The 21717-nt window shown below is 45.3% G+C and overlaps 1 protein-coding gene across 1 annotated transcript in view; it reads right to left on the bottom strand.

Annotated features, from left to right (window-relative positions):
- Window positions 1–222: 222 nt before the first annotated feature.
- C1QL4 (complement C1q like 4) overlaps window positions 223–21717 on the bottom strand; it is a 32405-nt gene continuing 10910 nt past the window's right edge. Inside the window, exon 2 of the mRNA XM_079965687.1 lies at window positions 223–1810. Within this exon, the coding sequence (XP_079821813.1) occupies window positions 1631–1810 (180 nt within the window). The 3' untranslated portion in view covers window positions 223–1630. The remainder of the gene's footprint in view (window positions 1811–21717) is intronic.

Raw genomic sequence — 21717 nt, 5'->3', positions numbered from 1 at the left:
GTGTACAATCTTGCGGGGAGGTGTGGTTTTACATGGCAGGTATTGCAACAGCAGGTCATGAATGGGAAAATGCAATATATTCTGGTCACCTATCTTGCAGTGGTTTATGCATCTGCGGGTGTCTGCGGTGGTCTTTTGGCACACAACACACCCTGCCACCCATCAAACCCCTTAATAGCCTCTGGTAGCAATGTTGAGCCAGGAACTGTCTCTGGGATGTCCCCGCACTGTTGCGGTGTGCATGTGGGAATCATCATTTGCAGCACAAAGTTTTATGATGACACAGACTGTCGCAGTCGCCGTCGTCCCCAGTTCAGGGTGGCTGCGGTGAGATATTTACACACAAAGGTGCAGAGACCCCCATTTGTCCCAGCTTGAGGTCTGAAACATGGATAATACCTATATATCTTCATGCAGGTCAACACAAGATCGCCCTATTGGCAGCTGCCCAGACAGACCTGTGGGTTAATGTACAAAGGTAGGAGTAATTGGGGCTCAACCCCCTTCCCCATCCGTACAAGAGTCTTCAGGGCACCTGTTTGATACAGAAGGGGACTGGAGATTTTATTTGGATGGTTTTGTCTCCCATTTCTTAAATGGAGCAGGCTTAAAACAGTGAACCTTGCACAACACACGCTTTTAAAAAAAGCCTAACCCTTTCTTGCTACTGGCATGCAACGTCACCAGAGCAAAAGATGTATCCCCCTCTGTATATGTTCATGGTCTTGCTGGCATGCTGGCGGAACACTGCTATGGAGAACGGGGAAATTAAATTCAACTGTACTGCCCCCTGTTCCTGCAGAAGACCTCCCCATTCTCTCCCCCCCCCTTCCTGTTGGATACATTATGATTTATACAGATAATGAATCCCACCTCCATAATTGACCAATTAATATATATATATATATGAGGCATCTTGAGTCAGCAGCGGGTGTAACAGAGTGTTTGGACCAAGATAGGAGAAACCCAAGTTCAAATTCCCACTTGACCACGAAGCTCGCTGGGTGGACTGTGGGATGGTCTCTGGGCCTAGCCCCTCGCAAGGTTGTTGTGAGGGCAAAATGAGGGAAGGGAGAATCATATAAGCCTGTCCTGAGCTCATTGGAAGAAGGGCGAGATATAAATGCAATCAATAAAACATTTCCTGTGAAAAGTTGATGAAGGGACCGGACTGCACTAATGAAACCACCCCTCTTCGAATATTTGTACCTTACATCTAAAGGGATGCTAAGGAAATGGACTTACAGAGCCAATATGCAGCAAGTCTGGGCCTTGTTCCCCATCTGTCGCCCTTCCCTTCATCCTCCGATCCTGGACATGGCCTTGCTTCCACTGACCAGGGCCCACCCACCATGACATTATGTTCCCCTGTATCCACCCCCTCCCGGATTTCCCCATGCACCAAAAATCCCTTAATCCTCCCACCCCTTTTCACAGTTGTATGAACCCAAGGCGGAGGACTTCCTCCCCCAAAGTTTCCATTTCAGTCCTTATTGGCTGGACCTTGCTGGAAGGACCTTCTGGGTCCAGGGAGTTGGTAAAGCCAAGGGGGAATAAAAGCTGACCCAGAGCGGGGAAAGGGTTTGGGTAGGCAAAAAAAAGGAGGAGGGGAAACAGGAGCCGGCGGGGCTCAGTCTGGGTAGATGATGAAGCCAGAGAAGGTGCTGTACTTGTTGGTGTTGCCCCCATGAACCTTCCCTCCGTCCAGCTTGATGAAAACTTCGTCGCCCACGTCCAGGTGTAGAATCACGCTGTTGCTGGCGTAATCATAGTTCTGGTCAGCATCTTGAGCTATGGCACTGGCCCGGACCTGGGGAGAGAAGAGAGAGGTTAGCAAGGGGCTGGCAGTGTTATGGCACTCTGCCACAAAGGTCCATCATGCAGCCAAAACCAAATTAACAGGCCATGGGTAGCAAAGTGTTATGTACTGAGTTGAATAGGATCCAAAATGCAGCAGTCTGATTGGTCCTAGAACAATAGGATTCAGAATGCAGCAGTCTGATTGGTCCTAGAACAATGCAGCAGTATGATTGGTCCACAGAAGCCACCCAATCCAGCTCCAGGTGGAAGTGAATCCACAACCTGATTGGCCAACAGGAGAATCCCGGAATTAGCCATTGTGTAAATAATGTATATAAAGCAGATATTTTGGGGGGAACTTTCATTCCTCCTCACCACTATGAGCTGAATAAAGAGCATGAAATCCACTCTCGACTCTGAGTATATTTCACAAAGGAAAACAGAATTTATTCATGCACAAGAATGGTGCATCATCCACCTCACGGTGTGATCAAGAGACCCCAATTACAGGTTACACATATGCTTTCACAAACCCTAGGGACGCGGGTGGCACTGTGGTCTAAACCACTGAGCCTCTTGGGCTTGCCATTCAGAAGGTTGGTAATTTGAACAGCGACAGGGTCAGCTCCCGTTGCTCTGTCCCAGCTCCTGCCAACCTAGCAGTTCAAAAAAGTAGATAAATAGGTACCGCTGTGGCGGGAAGGTAAATGGTGTTTCGGTGCGCTCTGGTTTCCGTCGTGGTGTACCATTGCACCAGAAGCGATTTAGTCATGCTGGCCACATGACCTGGAAAGCTGTCTGTGGGCAAACGCTGGCTCCCTCGGCCTGAAAGCAAGATGAGCGCCTCAACCCCATAGTCGCCTTTGACTGGACTTAGCCATCCAGGGGTCCTTGTCCTTTACCTTTTTACCTTCACAAACCCTCCAAGTGTCTCTATTTTCCAGGGACAGTCCCAGATTTACAGAAGCATTCTTGGTTTCTGATTTGATCCCAAAATGTCCCTCTCTTCTTGGGACACCCCTATTTTCATTGGAGAAATGTAGGAGGGGGTGTCTCTATTTTCACTGGAGAAATGTTGGAGGGTATGCTTTTATAGTTTCCCATAAGCAGCTTGATAACTCATTCCTTCCTTGCTTGTCCCACCGTTATGAAATAGCTATAACCCAACCATAACCTTTGATGAGCAACCTTAAACTATGCATTTGGGGAGAATTTCCACTACATCTCTCTGTCTCTGCTAAGCCCTTTGGACGTCCTTGCTCTATTTGTAGTCTGGATGGTCCTTTGTTTCTTCTGTGGATATACGTCCCTTACAAGCTTCAACTTTTGACATCTGGCTTAACCACAACTTTTTCTGCTACTTTGCCTCTGGTCTGGAGGCTAGGTGTTCAGAGATGCAGCTATTAGCATCTTAACTGTTATTGTTGCCTTAGCTCGTTTCTCTTGACCAGAGTGCCTCTATTTCCCAATACAATGGGGAGTTGGGAGTAAGGAGCAGCCTTTCTGGTCCTATGGGTGCTGCTGAGACTCCAGCTCCCATCAGCCCCAGCCAGTGTGGCAAATTGTTAAGGATGATGGGAGTTGTAGTCTAGAAACATCTGGAGCGCCACATGGAACACAGGAAACTGCCTTATAGCAAGTCAGAGCACTGGTCCATCAAGCTCAATATTGTCTACATCTGAGGTGGAGAACCTTTTTGGCCCAGCCGGCCAGATCCTTATCACAATCCATATAACGGCTAAGGCACTACAGTCATACCTCGGGTTACAGACGCTTCAGTTGTGTTTTTTCAGGTTGTGGACCGCCGAAACCTGGAAGTACCGGAACGGGTTACTTCCGGGTTTTGGCGGTCGTGCATGCGTAGAAGCACCACTGTGGGTTGCGGACACTGTGGGTTGTGAACATGCATCCCACACAGATCGCGTTTGCAACTCAAGTGTCCACTGTAGTTAAAATCAGGGATTCCCCCCCCCCCCCAGTCAGAACTCATCGGAACTCAGTTCCGGCACCTCTCAGGAGGGCGCCATTGCCATTATAAGAGAATAGAATCAATGTGCAAAAATAGATTGATAACAGATGAAAGTATAAAGTTACAATGTAGTAAGATATTGGATTAAGACTAAAACAAAGAGGGAAAGGATTTGCTGAACTAAATATCTGAATTGGAATATAGAAAAGGGAGGCGAGAGGGGGTCAAGAAACTAAGTAAATGAAGCATAAGCAATGAAAAGATAGACTTGTTTTTAACTTTTTGTTTCTTTTTTCTAATTTGTTTTCTGCAACCTTGTGTCTTTTATGTACCTTTGTAATTCTGTATTTTCTATTTTTATTTTTATTTTGCAATCCTATTTGTTGTTTAAAACTTATATATATATATATATATATATATATATATATATATATATATATATATATTAGAGAACAAGGGAGGCTTTCAAGGTGAGTTCCAAGCATCTCTTTTTCTAGAAGAATAGCACTGGTTAAAATTATTCCTGAAAACAGAAAAACTTCTTTAAAACACCTACTGAAACAGCTGGCTACATGAGGAGTGCAGAGCGATATGGTGCTGAGCAGGGCAAACTGTACTCAAATGTTCTGAAATGTCACAAGGCAGCCAGTGCTTTTGAAGCCTATCTCCTCATCCATACAGGCTCTTAAAAAACAACAACACACACACTACCCAAACATTAAGACACACACGTTTGAGATGCTGGATTCGGTTCCAGGTGCAAAAAATCCTGTGCTTGTGTGGTGCGATCACAGACCCATGTAACAAACGCAGCTCTGAGCATACCAAACAGCTATTAAACAAGGAGAAGCAGCGAATAATTGTAGGCTTTTGATGGGTAGCAGCAATTCACCGATACGAGCTGGGGCTAGTTCAGGCATCTGCCTGTACATCCTAAATGGCCATTATTTCAAAACCCTATCCCAGGTACGCAAAAGGCATCCGAGAAATATGGCCCTGAGATCTTTCACCTAATGTCCTTTTGCTTCAGTAACCTGCAAATCCAAGGAAGCTTTTTTTTGTTGTGCATCTTCACATCAGTGGAATATGACTGCAGGGGGCCAGATTAACTATTAATTCTGGCCAATGCATGTTCCAATTGGTTTAAGCAAAAACCACCCAACCGCCTTGCTTCAACGCATGCAAACACCCTGTGCATCTAGAAGCCTATTCACCCGAATGGGACTTGCTTCTGAGTTAAGCATCCCCACGGTCAAGCTATTTGTGTATCTGTTAAGGCATCTGCTTCAGAGCTGCTTGTTTTACTATTTTATTTTCTTACATTTATACCCTCTGCTCCTTCTGTTATGGAACCCAGGAACAGCATCCATTCATTTTACAGGCAGTCACCCCTCCAAGCACAGATCAGAGCCAGACCTGCTTAGTTTGAGCAAGGTGATGACCTCATCTACCTTCAAACCATGTCCTGGGGAAGACAGAGGAGGCAAGCTTTAAACTGCTGCCTTGAAGAATATTGTTTTGGGATCCGTTTTGGGAAGGCATATTTGGCCAAAGCACACCTGGCCAACAGTATGAGGGGCCCGAGGGTTGTTAACTTTCTAACCCCTTCCTGAATCCTCTTTCTGTGCTACCTTAATGTTTAAAGTGATGCACTGCCGATTTGCAGCTTTCTTCGCACACACAAAGCCTTCATTCAGCAACTAGCAGTTGTGAGCAGTTGTCCCCCTGGCTCATGTGAGCTGGCCCGCCGGATTCTGAGAATCAATCTGACTTATAAATAAAGCATGAAGAAAGATTAAAATGACCAGGACTGTTTACTTAAGTGAAAAGGCAATTAAGAGGAGACTTGTTCAAAGTCCATAAAATTTTGCGCCAGGAAGAAAACGTTGCTTTGAGGCTCCTTATATTCCACAAAAACAGACAAGAAGGAAAAAACCCAGTGAGGTTTTAACCCTATCCTTTCCAGGCATTGGTTCTTTTACCCCTGAATTCCAGGAAAATTCAGTTGTCTTGTGTTTTTCAGAAATGGATGTTATTCTTGTCACTGTTGAGTGAATTATGTATGAACAATAGCCTTTGTATTATGGCTAGGTAGTCATCCCAGTGATAGACCAAACTTACTGTATGCTTGTGAAACATGGACCACTTATAAACACCATCTCCAACTCCTCAAAGGATTCCTTCAATGGTGTCTCCAAAACATTTCACACATCACTTGAGAAGACAGGCGAACTAATGCCAGTGTACTGGAAGAAGCAAAGTTCACCAGTGTCAAAACAACAATTCTTCAACATCAACTTTGTTAAGCTGGTTGTGTTGTGCGGATGCCTGATTATCGTCTTCCAAAGCAACCACTCTATTCCAAACTTAAAAACGGAAAGCGTAATGCTGGTGGTCAACAAAAGAGGTTCAAAGACTCTCTCAAGGCAAATCTTAAAAAATGTAGTATCAACACTGACAACTGGGAAACACTGGCCTGCGAGAGCTCCAGTTGGAGAACAGCCTTGACCGAAGGTGTCATGGGCTTTGAAGATGCTTGAACTCAGGATGAAAGGGGGAAATGCACTAAGAGGAAGGCACACTTGGCAAACCCTCACCATGATCAACTCCCCTCCCTGCCCAAACCCATGTCCCCACTGTGGAAGGATGTGTGAATCCAGAATTGGCCTCCACAGTCACTTACGGACTCACTGTTAAAACCGTGTTTATGGAAGACAATCTTACTCAGCTATGAGTGATCACCGAAGAAGAAGAAGAAGAAGAAGAAGAAGAAGAAGAAGAAGAAGAAGAGATTGCATGCAAAAGGTCCCAGGTTCAATTTCTGACAAGTAGCTCTGGGAGGTAGCACTGGGAGACCCCAGTTCTGGAGAGCTGGTGTCAATCCTTATTGACCAGGGGTGGGGAACCTTCAGCCCATGGGCCAATCTTCGCCTTCCAGTGGGTTCTAGTTGGCCTGTGAGGCCACTTCCCTCAAACTGTACCCACAGTGATATCCATTTATGGACAGTGCAATGGGGTTCAGTTCTGCATTGGCCGCACAGGTCCCCTGCATTAGTTGGCATGGGCAGCCAATACAACAGGATCTAACCCCCACTTAAGAGCTGAGGAGCGTGGGGTTAAATCCTCCTGCGTTTGGCAGGGTTCATTGCAAATCTCTTCCTGAAACAGGAAGGGGGCTGCATTGAAACACCTACTCCAGCAAAGGGGGGGAAATACCTTCATCTTAAAGGTAAAGGGGCCCCTGACCATCAGGTCCAGTTGTGACCGACTGTGGGGTTGTGGTGCTCATCTCACTTTATTGGCCGAGGGAGCCGGCGTACAGCTTCCGGGTCATGTGGCCAGCATGATTAAGCTGCTTCCGGTGAACCAGAGCAGTGCACGGAAATGCCGTTTACCTTCCCGCTGGAGTGGTACCTATTTATCTACTTGCACTTTGAGGTGCTTTCAAACTACTAGGTTGGCAGGAGCAGAGACTGAGCAACGGGAGCTCACCCCGTCGCGGGGATTCGAATAGCCAGCCTTCCGATCAGCAAGCCCTAGGCTCAGTGGTTTAGAGCACAGCACCACCTGCATCCCAGTTAAAGTGGTACCTCAGGTTAAGAACGGTTTCAGGTTAAGAACAGACCTCCAGAATGAATTAAGTTCATAACCAGAGGTACCACTGTATGTGCAGAAGGGCTGTGAGGGTGAGGCAAGGACATAGCAATACAAGAGTCACATGGGAAGAAGGACAAAAGTATAAGGTATAGCCATAGAACTGTAGAGTTGAAAAGGACCACGAGGATCATCTAGCCCAACCCCTGCAATGCTGGACTCTTCATGCCCCACGTGAAGCTCGAACCCACAACCCTGAGATTATCTATCCATGAGGCTGGATGGGAGGATGAATGACCCAAATTCTTTACTGTATAGTTAAATCATGTTGGTTGTATGCAACGTTACTGGCCTGATTCTCTTGACTGCATGCCCTCCACTGTGACACACCTAACAGTGTCTCAAAAGTAGTTTAATTCAGACGACCAAACAACCCAAGTTCACAACAATCTGAAGAATGTGTGTCCCCCCCCCCCCGAAAAAGGTCAAGAAGATAAACTTGAAGAAATCTGATAGGTCTGGGTGGGAAATACAGAGCAGGCAGCATCAGCAATTTTTCTTTGTTGAAATGTAATTAACACATGTTGTATTAATTCTGCTTAATTAAATTTGCATTATTAATCAATTTGGTAACAGAGCATATGCTGCTTAACCATTCTCCCCCCCCCCCCCCCAATACAACGCAGCTGAATTCTGCTTTGCCAACCAGCTACACACAGTGCCGGATTTAAGTATAAGCTAAACAAGCTATAGCTTAGGGCCCCACTCTCTTGGGGGCCTCCAAAAATTTAAAGGTTAAAAAAACCCTGGATGTACATTTCCAAAATATAAGATAAAAAACAAATAAAATAAAACCTACATACAGCAACAGTGTTTTGTGTTGTGTAGGCTCCTATGATGTAAGTAATGGGCCCCGCCTGCTAGCCTGCTCCCTAAAATATCACTGGTTTGCTCATTTCTATATACAGGGTGCCTACACTCTGCATGGACTGGTTGCATGGCAACATCTGTAAATGGCTTTAGATGCCTATTAGGTCTATAAATTACCATATAGCTTATATTCAACACAAAAAAACAGTGACAATTTGTTGTTGACAAAGGACAGCAGGACATATAAAAAGGTAAAGGGACCCCTGACCATTAGGTCCAGTCGTGACCAACTCTAGGGTTGCGATGCTCATCTCGCTTTATCGGCCGAGGGAGCCGGCGTACAGCTTCCGGGTCATGTGGCCAGCATGACTAAGCCACTTCTGGCAAACCAGAGCAGCGGACGGAAATGCCGTTTACCTTCCCGCCGGAGCGGTACCTATTTATCTACTTGCACTTTGAGGTGCTTTCAAACTACTAGGTTGGCAGGAGCAGGGACCGAGCAACGGGAGCTCACCCCATCACGGGGATTCGAATTGCCAACCTTCCGATCAGCAAGCCCTAGGCTCAGTGGTTTAGAGCACAGCACCACCTGCGTCCCAGTTAAAGTGGTACCTCAGGTTAAGAACGGTTTCAGGTTAAGAACAGACCTTCAGAATGAATTAAGTTCATAACCAGAGGTACCACTGTATGTGCACTGTATGAGCAACGGGAGCTCACCCCGTCGCGGGGATTTGAACCGCCGACCTGATCGGCAATTCCTAGGCTCTGTGGTTTACCCCACAGCGCCATCCGCATCCCAACAGGACACATAAAGGGCCCCATTACCTTCAGTAGCTTAGGGCCTCATCAAACCTAAATCCAGCCCTACACATCTGCATTCAAACACAGACCGGGACATGCTTGGACCTTGAATGCCCACCCAACTTCTCAGCCTTCTGAGCATATGTGTACATGTGCAGATACATGCCCCACATTCCCATCCAGAACAGTCATCCCCATAAGCCAGCAACAGAATTTCTTATTCACCTGGATATCTCCCTCTTGCTTCCAGCTGATCACCACCGGCCTCTTGTCCCGAACCCATCTGCGTACAAACCTTGCTAGTGCAAATTTATGAAAGGTCAAACCCATGTTTTTGCTCTGGGGGAAATGATAATACAAGCGAATGGAGGAAGCCAAAACCACCCTGGGGCCCTGGGTGCCTGAGCACCCACGAAATTCCCCATGAAGGGACCGGGCGCCCACAAATTTCGGTGCCAGGGCTTTGCACGCTGCATGGCACCCACAGCTCCTGGTATTCACGGTTGCAGGGCCAAGTAGGCACCCCTGACTCTGTAGCAGCTTTTATGCTTTGTGTTATAAGTTTGCAATGATGTATAAAAGTCATAACGCTGGCCTCAACCTACATCTGATAGCATTTTTTAAAAAAAATCCAAGGTGGAGGCTTTTGTGGTAGTTTTTAACCTTTCTTTGGGCTTATCCTCATCCAAAAATACAACAACCTTGGGCTGGAGTTCGTTGAAAAATGAAATGGAATAGACAGACACGGAAACGGATTAGTCACCTGTGAAGGGCAGAAAGTGGAATCCAGAGGGGATATGAATTGCTACATAAATAAAAGAACGAACGCGTCGCTCCATGTGCACCACTGCTAGAATTCTGTTGATCTCCTACTGCATGTCGACATTCGCATCTGTGATCAAGGGCATGTTGGATTGATTTAAATCGAGGTGATTTTAAATCACAATGAAATGAATTTTCCCCCGTTGCGTGATCCATGTGTTTCCTGAATGTGGAGGTGGCTGCATTGGTGCTGTGTGACAACCAAAGCATAACTGGTTTGCAGTAGAGCCTTTATGGAAACTAGGAGTGTAATCCAAAACCTTTGGACAGTAATCATGCACCTTTTTTTTGCACTGCTTAGAGACAAAGTAGGCAGGTGTGAAGGTAAGGAATTTCTTTTTGGTTTTCCGTGTGCTTATGCAAAGGCACTAAACAAAACCATTTACTAAATTCCCAGTACCATCCAGAATCAAGAATATTGGGTTAGAATAGTGTTTCTTCAGGAGATGGGAGAGTAAAACATCAGCCTAATACTTCAACATTGAAGTCAATAGAACATAACATTGCTTAATCCAATTTTATGCTGGTTTATTCAGAAGTTCTCTTGATTTCAATAGGAGTCACATCCTACTGCATTTAGGACGGCAGTTGATTATTCCCTAAATGTCTCTGCTGCTCAGGTGAGTCATAAATATCCATAATTTGCCAAAACGGCCTATTGTGTGTCTAATTTTTATAATGTTTCACCTCAAAAGTCACACTCCCCCCCTTTTTACATAGAAAAGTATGATTCATTAAATCAGTGTTTTCTAGAGGATTATAAATGCAGGTTGGGGTTGTTGTTTTTCAAGTTGCATATAGACTGAAACATGCTGGTTTATGTTTTAAGTCAGATTTCATATTAAACCATTTTTTAAGGGCACTTAACATAACTTTAACAACAAACACTTCAGACTTAAATTATATTTTAAAACACAATTTTAAAAACTGTGCTATTTCTGAAATCATTGATTCCTGCCTCCCATCCACTCCAGCAAAAGAAAAGCAGTGGCTTGGGTTCCAGCCTGGCCATGCTACTTTAAATCACACCCCCTTCTCCTCCGGCCCCTAACCCCTCAAAGCCCCTGTGTCTGATCCCTACTGTTTCCGCTGGAAATGGGGTCATGGTTATTAGAAAACAAAGAAGGTTCTTTTTGTTCGAGGGAGCCACTGAAGTGAAGAAGATGCAAATTGCTTGTGTGGAGTTAGCAAGGGCTAATCAGCAGTTTTCATCTTTCCGTCCAGCCCAAGGGACAATTAGACTGGGCAGAGACAACATAGTCTGGTAGTCTGTGTTGACCACCAGATGTAGCATAATATAATTTGGCAACCGGATTATAATATAACATAATATAATTTGCAGAAGCCCTACATGCCTGGTTAAACTAGCCACCTCTTTTGAGTGCAAGATAATTTCCTCAACACCAGACAAGCTGCACAATCTGTGTCCCAGTCATTTTAGTTATATATACCACATAGATAATTGTGCTCAAAGTGATTTTCATCACGCAAACGGACATTGTGGGGAAGTTCTTGCAGTGCGAAAAAGTTCCAGATTATTTGAGCAAGTGAATCAAGCTTGGCAGGGAAGGAGAAGGTAAATATTGTCACTTCTCATTTCCCAAAATGCATTGGCACCGTACAAAGTCGGGGCGCTTTTCAGAGTACCTTTCACACATAATGATTCAGGGTGCTGATCCCACGAGCGGATAGGTGCTAGGTCTGCATAAACTTGTCAGTTCAGTACAGGAGGCGCTGACCATCTCAAAGCAGCGGTACTTCTCTGAGGTCATTCCTACTGTTTCCGGAACCTGTGCATGTTTGTTTATTTTTAGTTTAATTTATTCATTTAATTTGTATACTGACCTTCATGTAAAGATCACAGGGCGGTTCGCAACATAAAAATACAAAATAAGGACACACTGTAAAAACAAGAATAAACCAGTACCTCCCACAAACACATTCAAAAGGACATAGACTGTTAATCAGCCAAAGCCAAAGGTCTGGTTAAAGGGAAACAATTTCTCCTGATGCCTAAAGATATGCAAGGAAGGTACCAGGCGAGCCTCCCTGGGGAGAGCATACCACAAACAGGGAGCCACCATAGAAAAAAACCATTCTCATGTTGCCAGCCTTGAGACCTCTCATGAAGAAGGGCCTCAGATGATGACTACAGGGTCTGGGTCAGTTCATATGGGGAGAGGTGGTCCTTTAACACATTGCAGTCCTGAGCCATTTAAGGCTTTATAAGACCAAACCAGCACTTTGAATTGTGCCTGGAAAGTACCGTATTTTTTGCTCTATAATACTCACTTTTTCCCTCCTAAAAAGTAAGGGGAAATGTGTGTGCGTCTTATGGAGCAAATGCAGGCTGCACAGCTGTCTCAGAAGCCAGAACAGCAAGAGGGATTGCTGCTTTCGCTGCGCAGCGATCCCTCTTGCTGTTCTGGCTTCTGAGATTCGGAATATTTTTTTTTCTTGTTTTCCTCCTCCAAAAACTAGGTGCGTCTTGTGGTCTGGTGCGTCTTATAGAGCGAAAAATACAGTAATTGGCAACCAGCGCAGTCGGACCAGGGTCGGTGTGATATGCTCAAACCGCCTTGCCCTGGTGAGCAACCTGGCTGCCGAATTCTGCACCAGCTGAAGTTTCCGAACCGCCTTCAGAGGCAGCCCTACTTATAATGCATTGCAGTAATCTAGGGTTGCCATATTTCAAAAAGTGAAAATCTGGACACAGAAGTTGTTGAGCTGCCATACTTCCGGATTTCCCCAGACATTTCAGCGATTTCCACCCAGACGCTGTTTACGAGGGCTGAATACTGGCTATGTCTGGGAAATTCCAGACATACCCTAAGTACAGTGGTACCTCTGGTTAAGTACTTAATTCATTCTGGAGGTCTGTTCTTAACCTGAAACTGCTCTTAACCTGAAGCACCACTTTAGCTAATGAGGCCTCCCGCTGCCGCTGTGCCGCTGAAGCACGACTTCTGTTCTCATCCTGAAGCAAAGTTCTTAACCTGAGGTAATATATCTGGGCTAGCGGAGTCTGTAACCTGAAGCGTATGTAACCTGAAGCGTATGTAACCCAAGGTGGTACTGTAACCTAACCTAGAGGTTGTCGGAGCATAGGCAACAGACGTTAGGCCATCCCTGTCCAGATATGGGCATAGCTGGGCCACCAGCCAAAGCTGATGGAAGGCACTGTGCACTACTCAGGCCACCTGAGCCTCAAGCGACATAAAAGGACCCAGAAAAAAACCCCCAGGTTACGTACTCCAGGTTATGCAATCAAGAGCAGGCAATCTTCTGTCCATCTGGTTTAGGGGACCACCAAGTCCTGTCACCAGCCTGACTCATCTCTGACTTGACTTCCTTCCTCCGACTTGCCTGTTTCAGTTTCTGCCTCTGATTCTGACTTCTCTCTGCCACCAACTCTCCCAGCTCACTAAGACCTGTTCCCTCTTCCCAATTTTCTCCCTCTGACCACTCATCGCCATCCCACCACCACTGCCCGTTCTCTGAGTCTTCTTCCCTTGGTGCTTCCTCAGATCATTCCTCCCACCATTCTTCTGCATCCTTCTTCTTTTCCTGTGCCGATCACTCGTAGCCAAGTAAGATTGTCTTCCATGAACACATCTTAACAGTGAGTCCATAAGTGACTGTGGAGGCCAGTTCTGGATCCACACATCCTTCCACAGTGGGGACATAGGTTTCTAGGCAGGAGTTGATCATGGCGAGGGTTTGCCAAGCGTGCCTTCCTCTTAGTGTGTTTCTCCATTTCGTCCTGAGTTCAAGCATCTTCAAAGCCCATGACTCCTTTGGTAAAGGCTGTCCTCCAATTGGAGCGTTCGCAGGCCAGTGTTTCCCAGTTTGTCAGTGTTGATACTACATTTTTTTAGATTTGCCTTGAGAGAGTCTTTAACCTCTTTTGTTGACCACCAGCATTACGCTTACCATTTTAAAGTTCGGAATAGAGTAGTTGCATTGGAAGATGATAATCCGGCATCCGCACAAGATGACCAGTCCAACAAAGCTGATGTTGAAGAATTGTTGCTTCGACACTGGTGATCTTTGCTTTTTCCAGTACACTAGCATTAGTTTGCCTGTCTTCCCAAGTGATGTGTGAAATCTTTTGGAGACACCGTTGATGGAATCTTTTGAGGAGTTGGAGATGGTGTTTATAAGTGGTCCATGTTTCACAAGCATACAGTAAGGTTGGTAGTACAATCAGTCCATGACAGGCAAGTCCTTTAATCCTTCAGTGCTACAGTTTTCAGGGAGAGGCCTGTGTTGTGCACCTCGCCTCATGGCGTGTGTGTTTGCTTGTGTGTGTGACAATGTGAGGAATTCACAGGCTACAGGGACAGGGCCCAGGTAATAAATTCCTTAGATAGACACATCAAAAGAGGCCAGCATCAGGCCTCTCTAAACAAATCTCTGACAATAGAGTGAGATCTTACATGGATCAAGCTGTCACCAAGGGAGATGAAATACTGCCCGTGTCGCCAAAGAGAGGGATAAACCTGTCATGTGGGGCTTATGCTGGGGCCATAAACATAGGGCACCCGCCATTGGGCAAGGGACAGGATTTAATGGGGAATCTGCTGTGTCCTGAGGTTGCTGGTTCAAATTCTGCTTGGGGAATTTGCTCTCTGTTCTGTAGTCTTTATGAAATTGACTAAAAATCCCCAACAACCCTCCAAGGGTAAATCTCTTGTTTATTTTTCTTGATGCTTAAGTGTGTTTAAGACCACAATATAAAAAGCACCGACACTTTTCTTCCCAGCACTAGGAGAGAAATGGCTCCTTCAACCCTCCAGATTAAAAACCAGTGGAGATTATTTTCTTCTTCTTCTTCTTCTTCTTCTTCTTCTTCTTCTTCTTCTTCTTCTTCTTCTTCTTCTTCCTCCTCCTCCTCCTCCTCCTCCTCCTCCTCCTCCTCCTCCTCTATGATTTGGGATATGGGAGTGGGTGGGTGGTGGTCTAAACCTTTTAACACACAGCTGGGGTATAATTATGTACACAAATCAGTGAGTTTGAGCGATGAAACTTGTTTCTTGCAGTTCAAACCTAGGCATGTTAGTTGGATTAATGGAGTTCACACACCAAGTTGCACAGCTGTCTCACAAACTCAGTCCAGCACAATAGACAGAGACTCTCGCAGCAAAGCAATACATCCACTCTTACAACGGGCAAAAAAACCTCATGGAATAACCTAGATGTGCAGGGGGAAAAACTGCATGTATTTCGCTGCACGAGAGATTTGGGCAAGCTAGTGACACAAACCATAAATACTCTAGGTACTGTGTGTAATTGAAATATGTTCTTGCCTTGTTTGCCCCATCTCCATCTCCCTTCCCCTTCTCTGCTGCCTCCCTCAAGTCCCTTTTTAGATTGCAGGCCACTTGGGGCAGAGACCTGTCACCCTCATTCCCTTTCTAAAGCACTCTGAATGCAGATGGTGCCATATAAATAAATTAATTAATCATAATAAATACAGAGCTGCCGCAAGTCTGTACATTCCCTAAGAACTGCAACACTACAATGCACACTGTTCCATAACATGGAGACAAAGGATGCTGTAACAAAGGCATTCTCCGTATCACAAGACACACGCCAGGCAGTGTCGAAATGCCATTCAGCTTCTCTGTCTCCCAGTGAGAGGGAATTCCAAAAGAAACTTGAATAAATTAATGCATGGAGTGATTGTGTTAATTATACAGCCAATGGGGAAATGGAATGAATAGGCATGTGGGGACGGTGGAATGGATATTTATGGTCTTCCTGGAATAAGACTTACATCTTTAGTTCTGCACAAGCTGGTTCCCTTCTTTCTAGAATTTTATTTTCCTCTTAGGAAGTGTGCTTGGATGCTTCCACGTGAAGCTTTGTTGTGGAATCATAAATTTCATCAAAATCTCCACCCATGTTTTGTTTAATCCGTACAGTATTTCCTTTTACCGTGGAAAAACTGGTAAGTAAACATAACCCTGTTATACATCCACAGTCACTGCTGGTGTGGGAAGCTTGTTAGCTCAATTAGGGGTGTGGAGGGTTTGTCAGTGTTGTGGCAATAGGGTTGCCATCTTTCAAAAAGTAAAAACCAGAAGCTTTCTTTATACAAACCCCAAAGTTGCTGAGCTTTTCAGAAATTCCCCCTGGACATCAATATTCCACCTTTGAAATCCCAGTAATGTCCAGGGAAATCTGGACGTATGGCAGCCGTAATTTGTTTATCCTGAATCTTCTACTTTTGGGCTTCATTGAATGAAGGAGAGACAGAGACAGAGACAGAGGAGGAAGAGAAGAACAGTTATCTCAATCGCCTTCCTCTACACCGTGCATAAATTTATACAATTCTGTCATGTCCTCCCTTCATTCAGCTCTTAAACTAGGGGAAGAGCCAAACCATACATTTAAAGTGCATTCAATGCCCATTTGAAACACATGAGTAACCTTAACAAATCACAGTGCCCAGAATTATTTGAAGGAAGTCATGGCAGGCCTAAGTGGTGATGTTTTGGTGGGTAGCCCCTAACACTATATTCCCCACTTCAGTTTGCTCCTCACTCAATCACAATCTAGCCTTTTTGTTTCTGGTGGCCCAAAAGATCAGAACATGCCCATTTCCACCGATTGCCACATGCTGAAAGCACATTGCAATTTCAGCAACTTACTGTATTTACTCAAAGCCAATGCTCACCTTTTTTTGGCCAAATTATGTTGCGAAATTGAAGGTGCGTACAGTGGTACCTCTGGTTACGAACTTAATTCGTTCCGGAGGTCCGTTCTTAACCTGAAACTGTTCTTAACCTGAGGTACCACTTTAGCTAATGGGGCCTCCCACTGCCACCACACGATTTCTGTTCTCATCCTGAGGTAAAGTTCTTAACACGAGGTACTACTTCCAGGTTAGCGGAGTCTGCAACCTGAAGTGTTTGTAACCCGAGGTACCACTGTATTAGATTCGATGGCGCATTTACATCCGCCAGCAGATACTTTTTCGAGTTTTAAGGTTCTGAAAACTGAGGTGGCGCATTAGATTCAATGACGCATTACACTCGAGTAAATATGGTAGTTTGGAAGAGCAATTGCCTCAACATATGTGGGGATGACCTTGGAGCCTATAATCGCAGGACAGTGGTACCTCAGGTTAAGTACTTAATTTGTTCCAGAGGTCCTTTCTTAATCTGAAACTGTTCTTAACCTGAAGCATCACTTTAGCTAATGGGGCCTCCTGCTGCCGCCGTGCCACCAGAGTACGATTTTTGTTCTTATCCTGAAGCAAAGTTCTTAACCTGAGGTACTATTTCTGAGTTAGTGGAATCTGTAACCTGAAACGTATGTAACCTGAAGCATATGTAACCCGAGGTACCACTGTACATACATTAGGGCTTTTTTTTTTTTAATCAGGAAGCCTTACACGATACCTTTTAATTAAGATTTCAGTTTAGCTAAATATCAGTCTGGCATATCTTTGCATTATTAATTTTTGAAGAATGGAAATTGATAGCCACACAACCCCCCCCCCCCAAAAGCACAAGCCTCAGCTGAAGAAGTGTGCATGCACACGAAAGCTTATACCAAGAACAAACTTAGTTGGTCTCTAAGGCGCTACTGGACATTTTTTATATTTTTTAATATATTTTGACTGTGTCAGACCAACACGGCTACCTACCTGATTGATTGATTGATTGATTGACTGTGAGATTGCAGAAATAGATAAAAGCCCCCCATCCAAACAATGACTATCATCAGGGTTTCAGAATTATTATTTTTTTATTTTTATCTACGATACTGTCTTATGTATTTTATAGTACAGTACATTGATTATTGTTTTCATTTTATGGCTTCATTTTATGGTTACTATCTTGTTAGACAGTAACATTCATGTTAAATTGCTGTTTTAGGGGTTGTTTTTAAAGGTCTGGAACGGATTAATCCATTTTGCATTACTTTTTATGAGAGAGAGAGCGCCTCGGTTTTGGAACGCTTTGGTTTTGGAACGGACTTCCGGAGTGGATTAAGTTTGAGAACCAAGGTACCACTGTACATGATTTTAGCAGGAAGGTGCAGAACAGGCACGCATTGAAAACGAAGCAGTTTGGCGGCCCCAAGACTTGAGCACATGCAAAACATATCAAAAGCGGGATCAAGTATTACTGCTCCTTATACTATCATGAGCGCAAATGTCATGGGCCAGAAGTCGGCTTTACCTGCTGAGCAGCAGTCTGAAGGAGTAGAAGGCGAAGTGATTCCACCTGCTGCTGATCGGCCTTCTTGCCCTGATGAGAACCAGCTAACTCCAGCTTTCTTAATCAGGGTTTCCAGCCTCAGCCAGTTGCTGAAAACAACATTCATTGTTCCTGGCCAGACCTTGCTGCTTTTTACTTCTCGTGACCTTGGACCCTCAGCTTTCTTGACCCCTGGATTGTCTGACTACATGGATACTCCTGACATTAGGACAGGACTGGATCTTGTATACGAACTCTGCCTCCGGGCAAGTACCCCCCCTGAGACTGGACTGGCTGGCTGACATCTACCATGGCTGGCAGCACAGAGCTACGACAACGAAGTATCACAAATACACAATAAAATTAAGATCTGGCAGGGCCATAACCTACTCTCCTAATTAAAAGCAGACGGAAATTGAAAACATATTCTGGACCTGCTTCAAAGAGAATAGAGAGGGAGTCAATCTTACATCTTGGCCGAGGGATTTCTGCAGATACGGGGCAACCACTGAGAAGGCCCTGTCTTTCAAGCCTGCCATCCTAAGAACATCTTCTGCTGGTGGTCTGCTATGCTGGCCACTTGCTATTGACCCACTGCTAACCAGATCCCATCTGTTGCTGCTCCTATAACCGTTGCCAGCTACTAAACTCTGTTGCATACAAAATAAATACGGTTGACCAATGAGCAAATGGTGTCTATTGATGGAGGACACGCAACCAGTCATCCACAGAATCCTCCCATGTGCTGCGGACCATTTTACCACCTAACCAAAATCTGGGGGAGCAGGTCTATTTCTGCTGCCACCCCATTAGCCATCTGCATGCCCTTTGCGGCCCCCAGAATGGACTTTTCAGTCTTTGTTACTTGGACAGATCCAAGTTGCAAACAGGATAGAGACAAGCAGGAAATACTGCAGGGTGTCCTCACCTGGGTTCTAGCCAACCATCTAGAAACTCCTCCAGGAAATGGTAAGGGACTTAAACAGGCCATTTCCATTCCTTCCCTCCTGGTGCCAATTTTCTGCTATTGTTTTCCAACTGACACCCTTAGGTGGCTATTGAATGGGACGCGGGTGGCGCTGTGGTCTAAATCAATGAGCCTCTTGGGCTTGCCGATCAGAAGGTCGGCGGTTCGAATCCTTGTGATGGGGTGAAGGTAAATGGCGTTTCTGTGCATTCTGGTTTCCGTCATGGTGCCCTGTTGCCCCAGAAGCAGTTTAGTCATGCTGGCCACATGACCCAGAAAGCTGTCTGTGGGCAAACGCCGGCTCCCTCGGCCTGAAAGCGAGATGAGCGCCACAACCCCATAGTCGCCTTTGACTGGTCTTAACCATTCAGGGGTCCTTTATCTTTTACCTTTATCTATATACCTGGGCTGCTGGCCACCAACAGGGGATAGCGCCCCCTGCTGATCCACCAGAATTCTCCTCAGTGGCCTCCTGTCCAACTAGTGAGGCATCTAAACTTGGATGAGCTGACAGGATCACAGCCTGAGCTGGCAGGGCTTCATTCGATGAGGGTGTTTATGACAGTGTGTCGGAGAGCAGCACGGTGCCCGGGAATGCAGATGTGTTTTAAAAATGACTCTGGAGAGAAGTCGGAAGGAATTGCTGTCTGTTGATGAACTGACCGTAATTCCTCTAGCGTTTTCTCTCACACACCGAGTGACGGCTGTGGAATTGGGACTGCACCTTGGGGCAGATTTCAATCAGAATTAGACATATATATATATATTTGGGGGGGTATCGAAGGCAGAGGGCAGGGGACGAAAATATAAACATAATAGAAATAGCTAGGGTTGCCATATTTTGAAGAGCAAAAAAAAAAAAAAAGACGCTATGACGACTCTCATTTGAAATACAGTGGTACCTCTGGTTACGTACTTAATTCGTTCTGGAGGTCCGTTCTTAACCTGAAACTGTTCTTAACCTGAAGCACCACATTAGCTAATGGGGCCTCCCGCTGCTGCACAATTTCTGTTCTCATCCTGAAGCAAAGTTCTTAACCCGAGGTACTATTTCTGGGCTAGCGGAGTCTGTAACCTGAAGTGTCTGTAACTTGAAGCGTATGTAACCTGAGGTACCACTGTGCCCCTACTATATGTAGGCTATAGAAGCTGTGATATATTGCTGAGGGGGGCAGGAGAAGAGAAGAGGAAAGTCTTCAGTCAGCAGTTATGTCTATTTCTCATCCAGAAAGTATAGCAAGAGACATTTTGGCAATTTTTAAAAAATCCACCCGGATGGAAATTTTACTCCTGAAAAAGAGGACGTGTCCTGGAAAAAGAGGACATATGGCAACCTTAAAAATAGCTGTTGTTGCCATCATCTCCTGTCAGGCAATTTGGCATATGGAAAAGACAGGGAATCTGGGGCTCTGCAGATGTTGCTGGGCCACACCCCCTGACCATTGACCATGCTGGCTGGGGCTGATGGGAGTTGTAGTCTAACAACCTCTGGAGGGCTGCAGCTTCCCCGTCCCTGGTTAGGGGTCAGGATGCCTGAACTCCAGCCGTGACCCTGAAAGGGTTCAGTGAGTGAATTAAGGAAACCAAACTGCATCTTCTCTTGAGAATTAATTAGAAGCCCAAAGCTGAAGTGGGTTTGAAGGCCACATCTCGGTGGTTGATCTTTAGGCAGAGGTAAGCAAAGCGATTCTGGATGGTCCAGAGCTCGCATCTTTAGCTGTGTACACACCATTTAATCAAAAAAGAAAAGAATCCTGGGCATTCTGGTTTAAGGGAGCTGGGGACTGCAGCTCTGTGATGGGGTAAACTAGTTCCCAGGATTCTCTAGGGTGTGTGTGTGCTTTAATTATGATTTAAATGTATGGTATGTACAGAGTCCTCGTTTTTACAAAGGAGGTAAGGCATAGCGTCACAAAACTGGAGGCGGCAATGAGATATAAAAGGGTGGTTTTGGGCAGGCAAGGCAGAGCAAATCTATTCTTTGCAGTCCTGACAGAGAACCGGTAACTATGCAGGCTCCAGTGATTTTCCCCGCTTCTTTTTCCGTACCTCGGTTTCCACAGCTCTGATTTTTTGGTCCACAAAGCAAGGCTGAGGCCCTTTGGGAAGAAGTTCCTAGTACTGCTGAAACATGCCATTATTAACAAGCGCTTTCTGTCCCGTTATTACACACACACACACACACACACACACACACAAATTGGGGTGTGTGTGTGCATTGAGGGTGTGTGTGTCTTCTTTGTGAATGATCCAAAGGCATTTAGGCACCACCAAATATCAGAAGTGGTGTTCCAGAAGAGTAAATTGATAACGGCAGTGTTTTAAACCTTATGTGTCATTCCATAACATTATCTCTGGTGACATAAAATTGGTGCACTAAGCCCCAGATGCTGCCTGATATTGCTATTTGTTTGTGACGATGCTGTCCCCATACTTGAACACCTCTAGTGGCTTGTTCCTGCTTTTTACTCTACTGTACTGTTTCTTATTATTTTTAGGAAGCTTTCTCGTGGACAAAACGCTTGAATGTCCTCCCATGTATCCTCGTAACAACTCTGCAAGGGAATGACTTGCCCAAATGAACATCACTGAGAGGAGGGATTTGATCAAGCTTTGGTTTCCCGTATCCAAACCAATGCCTGTTCCCACTGCACCATGCTGCTTGAGCACATGGGGCTAAT

This window comes from Podarcis cretensis (assembly GCF_951804945.1).
Source record: "Podarcis cretensis genome assembly, chromosome: 2".
Classification (NCBI taxonomy): Eukaryota; Metazoa; Chordata; class Lepidosauria; order Squamata; family Lacertidae; genus Podarcis; species Podarcis cretensis.
This window is presented reverse-complemented; position numbering and strand designations above follow the sequence as displayed.